The 15,357-nt window shown below is 35.2% G+C and overlaps 1 protein-coding gene and 1 long non-coding RNA gene across 8 annotated transcripts in view; one reads left to right on the plus strand and one right to left on the minus strand.

Moving 5' to 3' along the window:
- Positions 1–15,357, minus strand: part of OXR1 (oxidation resistance 1) — a 593,469-nt gene that overhangs the window by 150,580 nt on the left and 427,532 nt on the right. Inside the window, exon 1 of one of the 7 annotated variants that reach the window (XM_056823195.1) lies at positions 13,329–13,513. The exons of 4 other annotated variants lie outside the window; for them this stretch is intronic. In XM_056823195.1, coding sequence (XP_056679173.1) covers positions 13,329–13,347 — 19 coding nt within the window. In that variant the 5' untranslated portion in view covers positions 13,348–13,513. Of the gene's footprint in view, positions 1–5,201; positions 5,701–13,328; positions 13,514–15,357 lie in introns of those variants that run through there. 2 more of the 7 variants (XM_007488215.3, XM_056823200.1) reach the window with 2 other exon arrangements.
- On the plus strand, positions 7,475–15,242 carry LOC130458346 (uncharacterized). Its single transcript, XR_008917535.1, has 2 exons — positions 7,475–7,521; positions 15,045–15,242. It is a non-coding gene; the product is annotated as an uncharacterized LOC130458346 (long non-coding RNA).

Raw genomic sequence — 15,357 nt, forward strand, 5'->3', positions numbered from 1 at the left:
AACCCACTGAGCCTGCCCTTTGTAGGCACAAAATATATCCAAACTGAACAAATTAATACAGTCGCCACAGCATATTACATAAATCTTTTAGATTTCACAAATTACCAAGAGGTACTCACAAATTTCAAAAGGCTAATCAATCATTTATTATCTTTATAAATCTCATTTCTATTAGAACCTAGTAGGTACAGACAGCTTCCTGTGGATTACTCTATTTGGTTTGATTGTTTCTAGTATTTCTGCTTGATAAGCAAGGGATTTTTGCTTCTTAGAAAGTTATTATTTTGGGCTTCACACAGTTCAATTGGCCTTCCATTCAATATCCTCCTGTTCTCTCAAGCTGAGCCTAGAAGAATATGCTGTTGATGGCTTTAAGTACTGACTTAGCTGGCCATTGACTCTTGGCTCTAAGAGAAATTTGGGTAACATCGGCCAATTTTATTTAAGCAATCATGAATTTTCCAAATGATGCTGGCTGGACTGGACTAGGTATTTTGACCCTGAACACTATTAACCTATCCCAAGCTGTTTTTCTTTCCTTGTTCTTTGAGACCAAATCTGTTTTTGTCAACTGGAATAGATGCAATAATCAATATTACCCTGTAAGGCTCGCCTTAATATATGATTTGATACTTTTGTTAAAAGTATATATATGTATGTATTATATATAGGCAATTTGATAAAATGGCTATTTATATATAGGGAGCATTTAGAGATACAGGTTTTCACTGTCATGTTGACAAAACAGTAAATGTATTTGAACTAACTTTCAGCTATAAGAATGGAGAGGATTGTAGGATTTAAAGTGAGGAGGGACTTCAGAGTCATTTGATCATTACAGGTGCAGAGATATCAAGAAATTTGTGCAAGCTCACATAGCTAGTAAGATACAAAACTAGAATTCAAACCCAGGTTCTCCAACTTCAAATCAAGGACTCCTTCTACTGTTGTTTATATGATATTATGATGTAAAACATCTCCTGTTTTCTCTCTTTGGAGTAAATCAGATTGCTATTTTGGGAAAAAAGAGCACTGTCTATTGGGGCACAGACCTAAAGAGTCCATTATATGAGTTCAAAAACAGAGGGGCAGAGCAGCTAGGTGACCCACTGGATAAAATTCCAGGCCTAGACATGGGAGGTCCTGAGTTCAAATTTGGCCTCAGACACTTCCTAGCTGTGTGACTATGGGCAAGTCACTTAACCCCCCATTGCCTAGCCCTTACCACTCTTCTGCCTTCGAACCAATGCACAGCATTAATTTCTAAAATAGAAGGTAAGGGTTTTAAAAACAACAACGGGGGGGGGGGGGAGGGGGGGCAAAGAGAAAGCTCTTGGCTCCTTAGACCTGACATCTAAGAGCATACATTAGACTTTAGATGAAACTACATGATACTTCTTATTTTGGATTATTAATTACTGTCTATAAAATTCAAGAGTTCAAATTCTTAAAGACCTTGAACCCCAGAATTGCTTAATCTAACCTAAGGAGAGAGGATTTCACTTCAAGTTGCTACTCAAAGGTAACTCAGTATTCTCTTACAACTTAAAAACTGCCAAAAGAGATCGAATAAAAATGGTAAGGTTTGCTTTGTCTTTTAATAACGGTTGCAGAAAGATTAAGCAGATATTTAGGTAAAGTCCCTGAGAAATGCTTTGGCGAAACAAATCAATGCACAAATGGGCTCCTCACTTTTATGGTAATGCTATAAATCCTGCTGCCCCATTTCAATATGATGTTATTATGAATAAACGGAAGGTCAGTTCAGATTTATGGCCTCATTAAATCATAATCAATAGTACTTATCCAATTTGGGATAGCAAAAATTTTAGTGCAATACAAAAGATGCTTATAAAGGAAACAATCTTCTTTGACATCTATTTCATATGCTGCTTATTCAGAACTCATGAAAAACAGCATGATCTGATGACTAGAATACTGGATTAGTAGTCAAAAGATCAAAGATCTATTCTTAGGCCTGCCACTAACTCCATGTGGCCATGTGCTTATCACTTGATTTCCTTTACTTCTCAGTTGTTAGAATTTAGGAGTGTTGCTCATTCAACAGTTTCAGAGAAAGCTGTGAGGATGAATAATATGGCTGTGTTTGAAAAATGTTTTAAAAGTTCTTGGGAGAAAAAAATATGCTTGGGTGGTAGGTAAGGTGGGGCAAAGTCAGGGTAGGAGAGTATTTCATTTTTTCCTTCCTGTAGAGTTTAAATTTAATTTCATTATTTACCTCTAAGTGATGGCAGAGGGGGATGGGAAGAAGAGGAAGGGAAGAAACTATTCTGGAAAACTCTGCATCAGATTTCTATTTGTTACCCCCACTTTGGTGCCCCTTCTACCTATTTCCTTTTGCTGTTCCATCTGGCAGTGGGAAAAGATGAAACAAAAAGAGAGAAAAAGAGAAGTATCTCTTCCTTCCTTTTGTCCCAAGGATGTCAGTTCATTGGCATCTGCCAGGGTGAACTTCCTCATAGAAATTTCCCAGTAAGTAACCAGGACATTACTATGTCAGGAGAACAGTGCTTAACTGGTCCAGAAAAAAGAAAAGGGGAATTTATGAATAAAGAGATATGTGATCAGGAAGAGGGGTCTCTACAACTCATGCTCTAAGTTTCATTAACATTCTTTCTTCCAGATAATTACATTGGAACGGTGAGGTTGTGGAAAGGGGGACCCTTTTCTTTCTCCCTACCACACATTATTCACCACCAAGAGGATGGGATAACAATTTCTATGCCTTCTTTTCTCCTTTCTAGTCCTGTGTTCCAGCATGGAATACTGCCTTTTGCACCATGCACAGAATGATTTAAAGTGAGAAAGGACTTTAGAGTCATTTGATCATTACAGGTGCAGAGATGTGAAGGAATTTGTGCAAGCTCACACATATAGTAAGGTTCAAAACCAGAATTCAAGCCCAGGTTCTCCGACTCCAAATCAAGGATTCTTTTTGCTGTGGATGATATGATATGATATATTACACCAGTTATGGTAGAATTGTAGGATTGTTTTTTAACTTTACTACAAAGTAAAAAGGTTATTTTAATTGTTGCTAAAATGTGGTAGGATAGCATTCTGCTCTGAATTGAGGATTTCCCTCTATGTAGGAAGCAACATTGTATAGTAGAAAGGGCATCACATTTTGGAGTCAGGAGGGACATAGATTGGAATCCCATTTGCCATAATGACTAAGCTACTTGACCATGAGCAGGTTACTTAACTTAGAGAGGTAAGCCTTAGTTTCCTCATCTGTAAAAAAAAAAAATAGAATACCTTTCTTTGTCTACCTCACAGGATCAAATGATAGAATGTGTGCCAAATGTTATTCAAATATCTATATGTGTATATTATGTTTATACCTGCATTTATTATTGATTCACAAGAAGATGTTGAGAATAATCAAATGATGAAAATCTTGTGATTATAACATTTCTATTCATATGACTTTTTTAAAGTTGCTATATTGATTCTGGAATTCTCTTTTTGCCTTAGTGTAAACAGGGAACTTATTATTCTTCCTAGATATTATCAATATAACTATTATTGATGATAATATCATTATTAAATTGTAGTAACATTGACATAGCACTTTTGACATCTACAAAATGCTTTAAGCCTTTCACAGTTATCCCAGGAAATAGACCTATGGTTGGTTACCTGAAGAAATAGATTTTTATCCACTATTTACTGATAAAGAAATTGAGGCTCTGATGTTGCTGTTGTTCAGTTATGTCTGACTCTTTGTGGCCCCATTTGGAGTTTTCTTGGCAATGAGAGTCAAGTGGTTTGCCATTTCCTTCTCCAGCTCATTTTACAGATGAAGAACAGCATTAAGTGCCCAGAGTTATATAGCTAGTAATTGAGGCCAGATTTGAACTCGGTGAAATGGGTCTTCCTAACTCCAGGTCTGTTCTCCTGTACCACCTAGTTGCTCAAAATTGAGGCTTCAAAAGATTCAAAGTGTCATTGATCTAAAGCTGGAAGGGATCTCCATGGGCATTTTAGTCTAACCTCCTCATTTTACAGTTAAAGAAACTGAGGTCCATGGAGGTTAACTGACTTCCTAAGGTTATTGGAAGTCAGTAAGCCATCAGAGGAAAAATGTGAATCCAGACCCAATAGCTATGTCCATAATCAATGAATGAGTAAGTCAGTTTCAGGAGGTGAATCCAATTTCTTATCTCTACATTCTTTCCTCTTAAGGAACATAAAAAATATTTTCACTAAACACAATGATGTTAATAGATGCTAAATGTTTCTTTTAAAGTATTAGAAACTGGAAGATCCAGAAAATAAATGTCTTAAGTCTATTTCACATGATTAATACATCATATGAAATCTGAGAAACCACTTCTAGGAAAAAAAGAGGAAAAAAAAGGAATTCTTTCCCACTAAAAGACCACTATTTCCATACTGTACTCCCTTCCAGTTTTTACTCTACCACCCCTTGATTGTTCTCTCAATCAGTTGTGTTTTTCCTTGTTTCTTTGCTACATGAAAACATCTAGATATCCCCCATTCTTACTCTCTTCCTGGCAGTAGAAGAGGAATCATTTAACAAAAAGATTTTTAAGACACGATTTATCTCACATAGTTTTTCTGATTCCTATATGCCTCCATAATCTGATTTGCCAAAGGCATCCACTAAGTACCGATTGTTCAATGTGTGTATGAAAAAGATACGAATTTTGGAAAAGGGGAAAAAATGTATATTATGTAAACACATGATTTCCCCCATTATTAATGATGATTTTAAAAGCATTCAAAAACATAACAATGTCATGTAATTATTGAGCACGTTTAAGATGAAAATATCTAGGTCCAGGTATCAATTCTGAAAATCACATTGCTTCAAAATTAAAGACAATATTCATGCTGAGGACCAACTGGAAAGTCCCATTTACTGATGGTAAAGATTCAGACGAAAAATATGCTAAGCATTTTAGATAAGTGATACACCTTTCTGGGCCTCAGTTTCCTCATCTTTAAAATCAGAGGATTGAACTAGATGGTCTATAAAGTCCCATTTTACCTCTAAATTGTAAAATATAACCCCATGATTTTTTATATATGGAAATGGAAAAAATGAGACACCCTATACATTTTGCATTAATATAAACAGAGAACCTGTTACACTTTCTAAATACCATCAATGTGACTATAATTAATAATAATATCATTATTGTTGTACTCACATTTATATAGCACCTTTAAGGTCTATTATATGGTTTAAACCTCTCATAGTTCCGTGGGGAAGTAAACACAAGGTTACCAGGGAAAGTAGATTCTTATCCACACTGAACAAATTGAGGCTTTGATGTTATTGTTCAGTCATGTTTAACTCTTTGTGACCCCATTTGGGATTTTCTTGTCAAAAATACTGAAGTGGTTTGACATTTCCTTGTCTAGTTTATTTTACAGATGAGGAAAATGAGGTATAATCATGGCATGATGAAGTATGATCGTTATGTGAATGAATAGTAATCATGAGATTGTGCTCAATTTTATGTTGACTTTTTCTATCACTGAAAAGTGAGTTTTTTAAAAAGCAGGAAACCGGTCGGGAGCCTTGATGGAAAAATTTTAAAAGTTGTAATCAATTTCTGATCAAAGTTTCCTTAGGAACCCTCAGATAGTATCTAGTTAACAGATTTAGAGTAAGGACAAAGACTGAGAAAGCCTGTTCCTAAAGCTAAGAATAGTACTGAGAATTAACTCACTAAGACTAGAAGGAAAACCTAGTTAGGGAAATGGTTATAGGGCTGGGCTAAAAGTCAGGAAATAGTTCAAATCCAGCCTGAGACACTTACTCTCTCTGTGGAGCTGGGCAAGTCGTTTAATTTCTGTTTGTCTCATTTTCCCCAACTGTAAAATGGGAATAATTATACCTAGCAATTTTGTTGTGAAGATCAAATCAGATTTGTAAAACACTCAGCACAGCACCTGGCACATAGTAATTGCTATAATAATGTTAACTATGATGATAATGATGATTAGGAAAATGGAGGAGATTGTCATGTACCATGTAGGCCAAGCACCAAAACCAACTCTAGGACTGAAATGAAAATAAGAGGCCAAGTAGGAAAGAGAGCCATGGAAGTTTAGGTTTTTTAAAATAGCATGCGACTGTAATAATGAAAATGAGAAAGCCCAAACAACTTGAAAGAGATCTATTTTTTAAATGAAATTACATAAAAAAGAGAATCATGAGAATTTGGAAGAAATGGTAAAGAACAAATGATTTTTATTAGTTTTTAAAAATACTTTAACTGGTTAGATAGCAGTATTTGAGCCATAGTGGTTGAGTCACTCTTCATTAAGGAAAATTAGTTTAAGATGATGTTCAAAATTACAAGGTTTTCATATAGTTGGGACAAATGACCTAAATCCTCCAGTATTTATGATGTTAATTTTTTATTTTTTTAATTGTAGAAATGAGATTTTTTTTTCAGAATTTCATTTTGAAAACTCAGCAGAGCAAATATATTACTGCTCTTTAAAAGAGGGTTAAATAATCATTCTAGACATAATAGACTGTTGTTTGAAAAGATAATATTGTAGAAATTCAATCTGAAAGCATTTTGTAATATGCTAAATATTAATCCATCAGGATTCTGCAAGAAAACCAAAATGTCCAAATAATATAATTTATTCCTGTGAATTAAATTATATTCATGTTTTTTCATACTCCTATGCAGATACATATTGTGTAATAAATAACAAATGTATCTCTGATTCTATTTTACTTCTTATATTCTATTTTATTATTCTTATGTATTTGTAAAGTACTTTTTTGTAAAGTAAATATTTGTAAAGTACTTAGCAGAGTGCCTGACACTCAGTGGGTGCTAAGTAAATGCTTATTCCCTATGATCTTGAATAAGTAATTTCCTCTCACTGAGCCTATTTCTTCATCTGTAAAATAAGGCTTACCATAGAACTTCTACTAACTTTGACCAGTGTATTTATTATGTTTATAATATATTCTATTTGAGTTTTGAGTGATAATACATACATAACCCAGTGGAATTGCTTGTCAGCTCAGGGAGGGAGTATGGAAGAGGGAAGGGAGAGAACATGAATCATATAACCATGCAAAAATATTTTTTAAAAAATTATAAAAATAATATATTCTATTTTACTATTCTTATTTATGAACTCAGCAGGACAGGAAAATGGGGTTTGGTTCAGAGTTCAAAGCTGATATAGTAACTAAATCTAGCAGAGATTCTAATGTATGTAATGGATATAATAATGTATATATTATGTACACGTGTATTATAATACATAATAATTCATATAATAACCGCTAATATTTATATGGTGGTAATAATGATACTAACTAACATTTTTTTTTACTAACTAACACTTATATAGCACTTACTATGTACCGGGCATTGTGCCAAGCAGTTTACAAATAATATCCTATTTGATCCTCAACATGTTATTATGATTATTCCCATTTTTCAGATGAGGAGACCGAGATTACGTGACTTCCCCAGAATCAAACAACTAGTAAGTATCTGAGTCTGTACTTGAACTTGGGTCTTCCTGATTTCAGGCCCTGTGCCATCTCATTTCACCCATTCCCTCATAATGTTATAGAAGTAAATCTGAGTTCTTGGAGGTTCTCCAGTGGCCAGAAAACTCTGCTAGGTCCTTCCAAGCTAGAAAATCTTTTAGTCTAGGTCCCATGATGCACCATGGCCCCTTATCCATTCCCCCCACCCCCAGTTAAATTTACATAGCATCATGACCCTATTGGCTAGTAGAGAATGAATTTTATAATTATTAACTATTATTATTTTGCCCCATGAGCTCACAAAAACTGAGCTTTGATCTGCGTGGTGGAAGATGTACCCACACAGTTCAAAATTACAGGTCCTTCCAGCTCCTCTAGGAGCCAGAGTTCAAGAACTTTGGAGCATGCACAAACAAAGGTGAGGTGGGCAGAAAAAGCGTGGGTTCCCATGATGGCAGGGGCCAGTGTGGAGCAATGTTGGGTCAATACTGGTTGTCAGTCCAAAGCCCCGGGTATCCTTGGAGTCTGGGGGGGGCTGAGAGGTCACTGACTCCAGCTCTAAAGCCAGGGCAGTCTGTTCCTGGAGAGCCTCCTGGGCACCCACCTCTTTCTCACCAGCTTGGCACAGAACAGAAACAGAGCACTAGAGGAGCAGTGCCATATTTCCAAAGGCTGGCCTAAACAGAGCCCAAGATGTCAGACATGTTCAAGAGTGGATTCAGACTTGAAGAGCAGCCAATGCTGCTCAGACTCATCAAGGAGCACTCAACAAATACCTACTGGGTGTTAGACAAGGTGCTAGATCTTTGCACTTTAGGAATAAAAAATAAATTTGCTCATTTAGTCTATAAATAAGACTAGACTACCCAGGGTTGCTAATTCATTGAGAAAGAGATTTAAAGCTATAAAGTGCCCCTGAAAAGAAATAGAAAACCTTTCTCATTATTCTGCTCATTTTAATGTCTCCTCACTCCTTCTTTCATCCCCTCTCCAAACTCTTCTAATGTCTCTCCATTTGCCTCCCAGCCTGGTGTCTCTCTAATCACATTTTCTCCACTCACGACACTGACTATTGGATCACCAGAAAAGCATTAACTGAAGGTACTAGCCCTTTCAGGTGTGCTTGCATGTTTTAAGTCACGGGACACTGGAAGATCATCTTCAAGATACCAAGAAATGGAACTCTGAAGAGAGCATTTCAGTCACCATGCCAGGCAAAGAGTTAGATATTTCCAGGTGGTGAACCCTGAATTTATGGTCCCTTAATTTATATTGCACAAGATTTCATTGCTTCTGATTATTCACAACCTTGACCTGCTGTATTATTTGCAGTATCCTCATTCAGATGATATTCTATCTCAGGTATAATTTTTTTTGCATTTGATTCTTTTTTTATTTGAAAATTTTTATTTAATTAATTTAGAATATTTTTCCATAGTTTCATGGCTTATGTTCTTTCTCTTGCCTCCTCCCTCCTTCCTCCCATAGTCAATGAGCAATTCCACTGGGTTTTACATGTGTCATTGATCCACTCCTATTTCCATATTAGTAATATTTGCACTAGTCTACATCCCCAATCATATCGCCATCTACCCATGTAATCAAGCAGTCATTTTTCTTCTGTGTTTCTACTCCCACAGTTCTTCCTCTGTATGTGAATAGTGTTCGTTCTCCTAAGTCCCTCAGAACTGTCCTCAATTTCAGGTATAAATGTAGGAGAAGATGATTACAACAAATTACGAAAGAGAGATTAAAAACATTTATAACACAATTCTATTTTGTAAACTAGAATTGGTAAGCAGTAAAATCATCTACTTATTTGAATCAAACTAGGATATATTATATAATTTCTCTATGATTGCATAATTGCACTAAGGTTGTCCAACAAATATTATTCTGCAATATTGACATGGATATTTGACCTCATTTTCTACATCTGTAAATTAAAGAGCTGAACTAAGTGATTCTTAAGGTGTTACCTAGCTCATTAGCTTAAAATATTCCACTAGAGGTTGTAAAAGCTCCAGTGTCTTTTATCTTTTTGATGATATCCATGATTTTATAAGCATAGGTCCTGTTCATTCATGTCTGACTCTCTGTGTCTCCACTTGGAGTTTTCTTGGCAGAGAAACTGTAATGGTTTGCCATCTCTTTCTCCAGCTCATTTTATAGATAAGGAAACTGAGGCCAACAGAGTTAAGTGACTTGCCCAGGGACACACAGCTAATTAATGTCATAGGCCAGATTTGAGCTCATGAAGAAGTCTTCCTGACTCTAGGATGAGCCACTTCGCTCCCCTACAGGAGTCCTCTAGTACAATTTCTATGGTCCTGGTACTAACTGTCCTCCTAATGTTGTTTTACATCACATAGCATTCTGTGAAACCTTAGCAGCCCATATCAGACCATACAGGGTGATGATGGTCCTCAATTCCTCACTAGCTCTCCTAACTGTAAAATCATCCAATTGCCTCTCGTGGAATAAAGAGGCCTGATGACAGGGGAAGTTCCACAGGGACAACAGTGCCTTTTCCTTCTGCTCTTTAAACAATTGGCTTTCCACCTGGAGCTCCCTTTGGGATGCTTTATTTTCATAGGAGCCTGAATTTATATAAAATTCCCATTTTGATTAGGCCTCTGAATTTAGAGATCAAAAAATCCCTCCAAGTAAAGGATTCCAAAAGAGAGTTCAGGAAGTGGCATAATTAGATATTACTGCTGTCAAACTAAAGGCTTCAGGCCACTTGAATAGTATTTAAAGGTCACTGGTTTGATGAAGGCTAATTTACCAGAAACTGTCTTGTTAAAGTATGTTTTGGCAGTTGGTGATGACTCAGGAGAAAAATGTACTAAACAGATCTGCTGTTTGGAACGGAAGGAAAAAAGAGAGATCTAGCACTATGATAGGACCACAGAAATGGAAATCTAGCTGTGAGAGGATGAGACTCGGGAACGGACCTGTGATTTCATCGGTAGTAGAAACTCCCAAACAAACAGCTCTGCATTTTTTTTTTGAGGGGTAAATTATAGTCCTAGAGGGTTGCCTGGAGAACTAAGGCTGATTAACTTGTGCAGAGTCACACAGTCAATATGTGTCAGAGACAAGACTTCAAGGCTCCATGGCCAGGTGTCTGCTCATTCACACTAGTGAATATTTTTAAAAATGTCTTATTCTGAGAATCTGGATTATTGAAACACAGTGATAATAAATGGTAATAATAGGAATGGCTAAAATTGATTAGTGCTTACTGTAGGCACGTACTGTGCTAAGTGCTTTAAAATATTTTCTCATTTCGTCCTCACAACTACCCTGAGGAGGTAGGTGCTGTTTTCATCCCCATTTTAGAGGTCCTATTGATGTTGTTCAATAGTGTCTGACTGTGATCCCATTCGGGGTTTTCTTGGCAAAGATACTAAAGTGGTTTGCCATTTCCTTTTCTAACTAATTTTGTAATTGAGGAAAGTGAGGAAAAGAGAGGTTAAAAAAAACAACAACACAGATTAAGTGACTTGTCCAGGGTCACCTAGCTATTCTAAATTTATCTAAAAATAAATATATCTAAGACCATATTTGAAATCAGGCCTTTTTGATCCTAGGCCTACCACTCTATCCACTAAGATTTCTAGTTGTACATTCTTAAGAAAATTCAAAAATAAAAAACTTAGCCTCACTATATTAAATATTATATGTAACATGCATATATTATATAATTATAATTATCTATAGTTAATTGTAACTTTTTATAAGTTTGCATATTATGTTACATTTAAAAACAATCTAATTTGGGCATGAGGTTGGTAAACAGGCATTTATTAAATGCCTACCAGTGCTTATAAAACAAAAGGAGAAGATTTCTGAGAAAAAATTAATAATCTAGCTAGACAAAGTATATATATGTGAAATATTCTTTGCTGGGTTCCTATAAATTAAGGTGACAACTAGTGAACAATGAATATATGAGGTATAAAAATGATGTGGGCGTGTCTAAAGGATTTTAAATTGAAGAATTATGAAGTATTGATTCAAGAAAAATTTCTTCGAATGACAGAACAAGAAAAACAAGGTAGAAGAGTCAATTGGTTTTGAGCTGGATCTAGGTCATCCTTATGCAAAAGTTGTAGGAATTATGAAGAATTGGCAAAAATCAATTTCCTAATAGCATTTTCATCCTTTTCTTTCCTTAACATTCTAAAATGCCTGACTTAAATGAGGGCAATATATATCTATATAGATATATATTTCATTACTTGACTTTATTTCTCTAAAACACTAAAATGTGAATATTAGAGGATTTAGAATACAATAGGTCAAAATTCCAATTCAATCTAAAAAATACAAGGTTTTCATGATATTGTGTTTTAAAAATTTATAAAGTTTGCAAAGCAACTAAATCTGGACATTACTTTTTTTTTAATCAACATTTACCTCAGTTAAAAATCACAATTTTATAGAAATCTATATTAAAATGAAAGAAAAAGTTTCAGGCTAAAAAAGGCAGCTGAAGTGTTAATTTGCAATCCTGCATATTTATGATTATCATATTTAAACAATAAACTATAAGAATCAAATTTATATTTAAACAATAAACTGTAGGAATAACATTTGACTATTGTTTATTTCTAGTTAAAAAACACTTCTGAGTAAGCTCTTGGATTGCATAAGATTTTTGTCCTATAAATGGGCTATAATTGCTTTTGAAATGCGCAAAATAAAAGCAGATATTCAGGTTCAAAATTCTAAGTACATTATTTTATTATTAAATTGAAATTGATCATGAAATTAGCCTACACCACTATGATGGTACATATGACATCCTCTATTTTAGTGTCTTCCACACAGTCACAATTATGAAAACTAACTTGGTAATGGTAATTACTTCATTTGACTGACAGGACCTTATAAATAAGTAATAATCAGGGCATTTTCATTTTTAAAAGTCGATAATGAATTCCATCTGCTGCATGCCATTAAAAATCAAAGAGGTTACTTATATGCCCCAGTTCTTTTTATATCTTTAGTCCTTCGATTTAAAAGAACAAGTCGATCCATCAATTGCAATGATGCTTCAGCTATTTTGACCAGCAAAGCTCTTAAAAACAAAAGGTCTATCTCTCCCCATATTTCTCCTGAACCCACAGAAGTTAAAGTAATAAGACTTTAAAAAAGAAAAAGGGAAGAAAGTTAAGTAGCTTGAAAAGATCGACAATTAAGAAGGACTTAATGAAATACAAGAGCAGTATGGGACCCTAGCAGAAGTTAATTAAGGCGCTTACTTAGTAGTCACACCTATTACGATCATAGTTATGTCTCAAAATTTGAGGAACTTTAAAGACGAGGTGAGACAAAGCAATTAAAGTCAATTCACTTTTAAGGTTTCGGATCTAGACATAAATCAATTTATCTGAAAGGAAAAAGGTCTTTTTTGTGAAAGGTCTTTTAACAAAACAAAACCACTTTAAAACACCCTTCTCAGGCTATTTCCGGGAATGACTCCTTACGGAATCGCAGTTGTCTCTAGCACCTGCAGCCAGCCATAAGACAAGGGGGGCAGTTTGGAAACTGCGTCTTTTTCTGCTTCTAAGAAATCACACTCTTGTCTATATAGTTTGTCTATTGCTCTTCTGACAGTTTCAACTTGTTTCTCCTCGGAATTCTCTGGCTGGAGGCAGAAAACAATACGTTTTCCTGTGTACTCTGCTCCGGTCCCATAACATGAAGCAAACCCTGCTTCTAAAACTTGCTCTGACTCCTACGACTTTCCAAAATCACGGGATTTAGAGTGGAGACCATTCACACATACCTTTCCGTGCGCAGAACATTTCTAAAGTCCTCCTTTGGAGTCAAATTCAGCAAGCCATATGCTGATCCTCAGACGAGGAGCTGATTTCGGGAGCTTGTGTGTTTCCCCTGATAATACAGTACTTCCTTCTCCAGCCCAGCCCCCAAAGCCCGGACAGAGTGTGCAAGATTCTGAGGTTTCTGTTTGGCTCAGAGGAAACCTACTGTAAGGGCGTTTGTGTACTTGCTCTTGGCACGTGGAACCTTTTGGAAAGAGTTCTACTGTGAGTGGCAAAACAGGGAACTCAAGTAGAGTTCTTTCTACTTCTTCCTTTGACCTAGCCTTTTTGACCTTGATTCTGGGCATCGGGAAGGATACAAAGATAGATACAGATAGCATAGGACACTAAAACATGGGGTGGGAAGTCAAGAGACCTTAACCTTCATTTCAGCTGGTATTTGCTGTCTGTGTGACCTGAAACTCAGTTTTCCCATCTGTAAAATGAAAGATTTGAACTGCATTATCCCCAAGAGGACATCCACCTTCAACTTCATCTTGATCATCTTCATCATCAACTTCACCTAGGATTCTTATATGATTATCTGCTTGGTTCTTTTTTTCCTTCTTTTTAAATCGCTAAGGAAAACATAATTGAACCATTTCCCTTTAAAAAAAAAAAGCTCCATTGCAACTAGCACAGTGGTGCTAGGTATCTGATAACTAGTGTTAAGAACACTGGGGTTGTGTATCTACACAAGTATGCAAATGATTCCAGTTCTTAAAAGTAGAGAAGCAATGGACTCAGCTGTTGGCTGGTAAATAATTGGTGAATCAAAAAAAAAAAATCTAAACCCCCCCCCCAAAAAAAGATAAAAGGAAATGGCATATTTCTAGTTCAATCTTACCATATAATTTATATTTGTTAATTTAGGGTTTCCACTTGAACATTGTGACTTCCAGTATATTTTTCTACCTATGTGTCTTTCCTGTCCTGATAGGTGCTAAACACCCTGAAAGCAAGGATAATTTTATTTATATTAAAAACAAAAATACTATTTTGATCCTAATCTTAATAGGTGCTAAACACCTTGAAATCAAGGATAATTTTATAAATATTAAAAACAATAATAATACTATTTTGATCATAATGGGTGCTAAACACCCTGAAAGCAAGGATAATTTTATTAATATTAAAAACAAAAATACTACTTTGATCCTAATCCTAATAGGTGCTAAACACCTTGAAAGCAAGGATAATTTTATTAATATTAAAAACAAAAATACTATTTTGATCCTAAACCTAATAGGTGCTAAACACCTTGAAAGCAAGGATAATTTTATAAATATTAAAAACAATAATAATACTATTTTGATCATAATGGGTGCTAAACACCCTGAAAGCAAGGATAATTTTATTAATATTAAAAACAAAAATACTATTTTGATCCTAATCTTAATAGGTGCTAAACACCTTGAAATCAAGGATAATTTTATTGATATTAAAAACAAAAATACTATTTTGATCCTAAACCTAATAGGTGCTAAACACCTTGAAAGCAAGGATAATTTTATTAATATTAAAAGCAATAATAATACTATTTTGATTATAATACTTTTTACTATTGCCATCTATGTGTGTCGTGTGTATATGTTTATATATGCATAAATTTACAAAATTGTTGCCTTACAAGCAAAGCAAGTATTCTTACTTCAGCTATTATCATATCTTTTTCATAGATGAAGAAACTGAGACCCAGAGAGATGAAATGACCAGTTCAAGCCACAAAGAGAGCCAAGAGTCATCCAGGATGAAAATTCAGGCCTCTAGACCATGTTCTAAGACATGCTGCCTCTCTTTATCTTTGTATCCTTTACATTGTCGGGGAGAGTGTCTTTGTTTTCAGGTGCCCAATAAATACCCATTGAATGAATGAATGAATGTTATCTTCTTGTTCCTATCTGGGTCATAGGTCCTATTCACTCCCTCCTGTAGCAGTAACATCTATATTCTAGCTCTGGCTGACTGAATTTTTTTGCTTCAAAATAGCCT

The sequence above is a fragment of the Monodelphis domestica genome, chromosome 3, assembly GCF_027887165.1.
Source record: "Monodelphis domestica isolate mMonDom1 chromosome 3, mMonDom1.pri, whole genome shotgun sequence".
NCBI classification, from domain to species: domain Eukaryota; kingdom Metazoa; phylum Chordata; class Mammalia; order Didelphimorphia; family Didelphidae; genus Monodelphis; species Monodelphis domestica.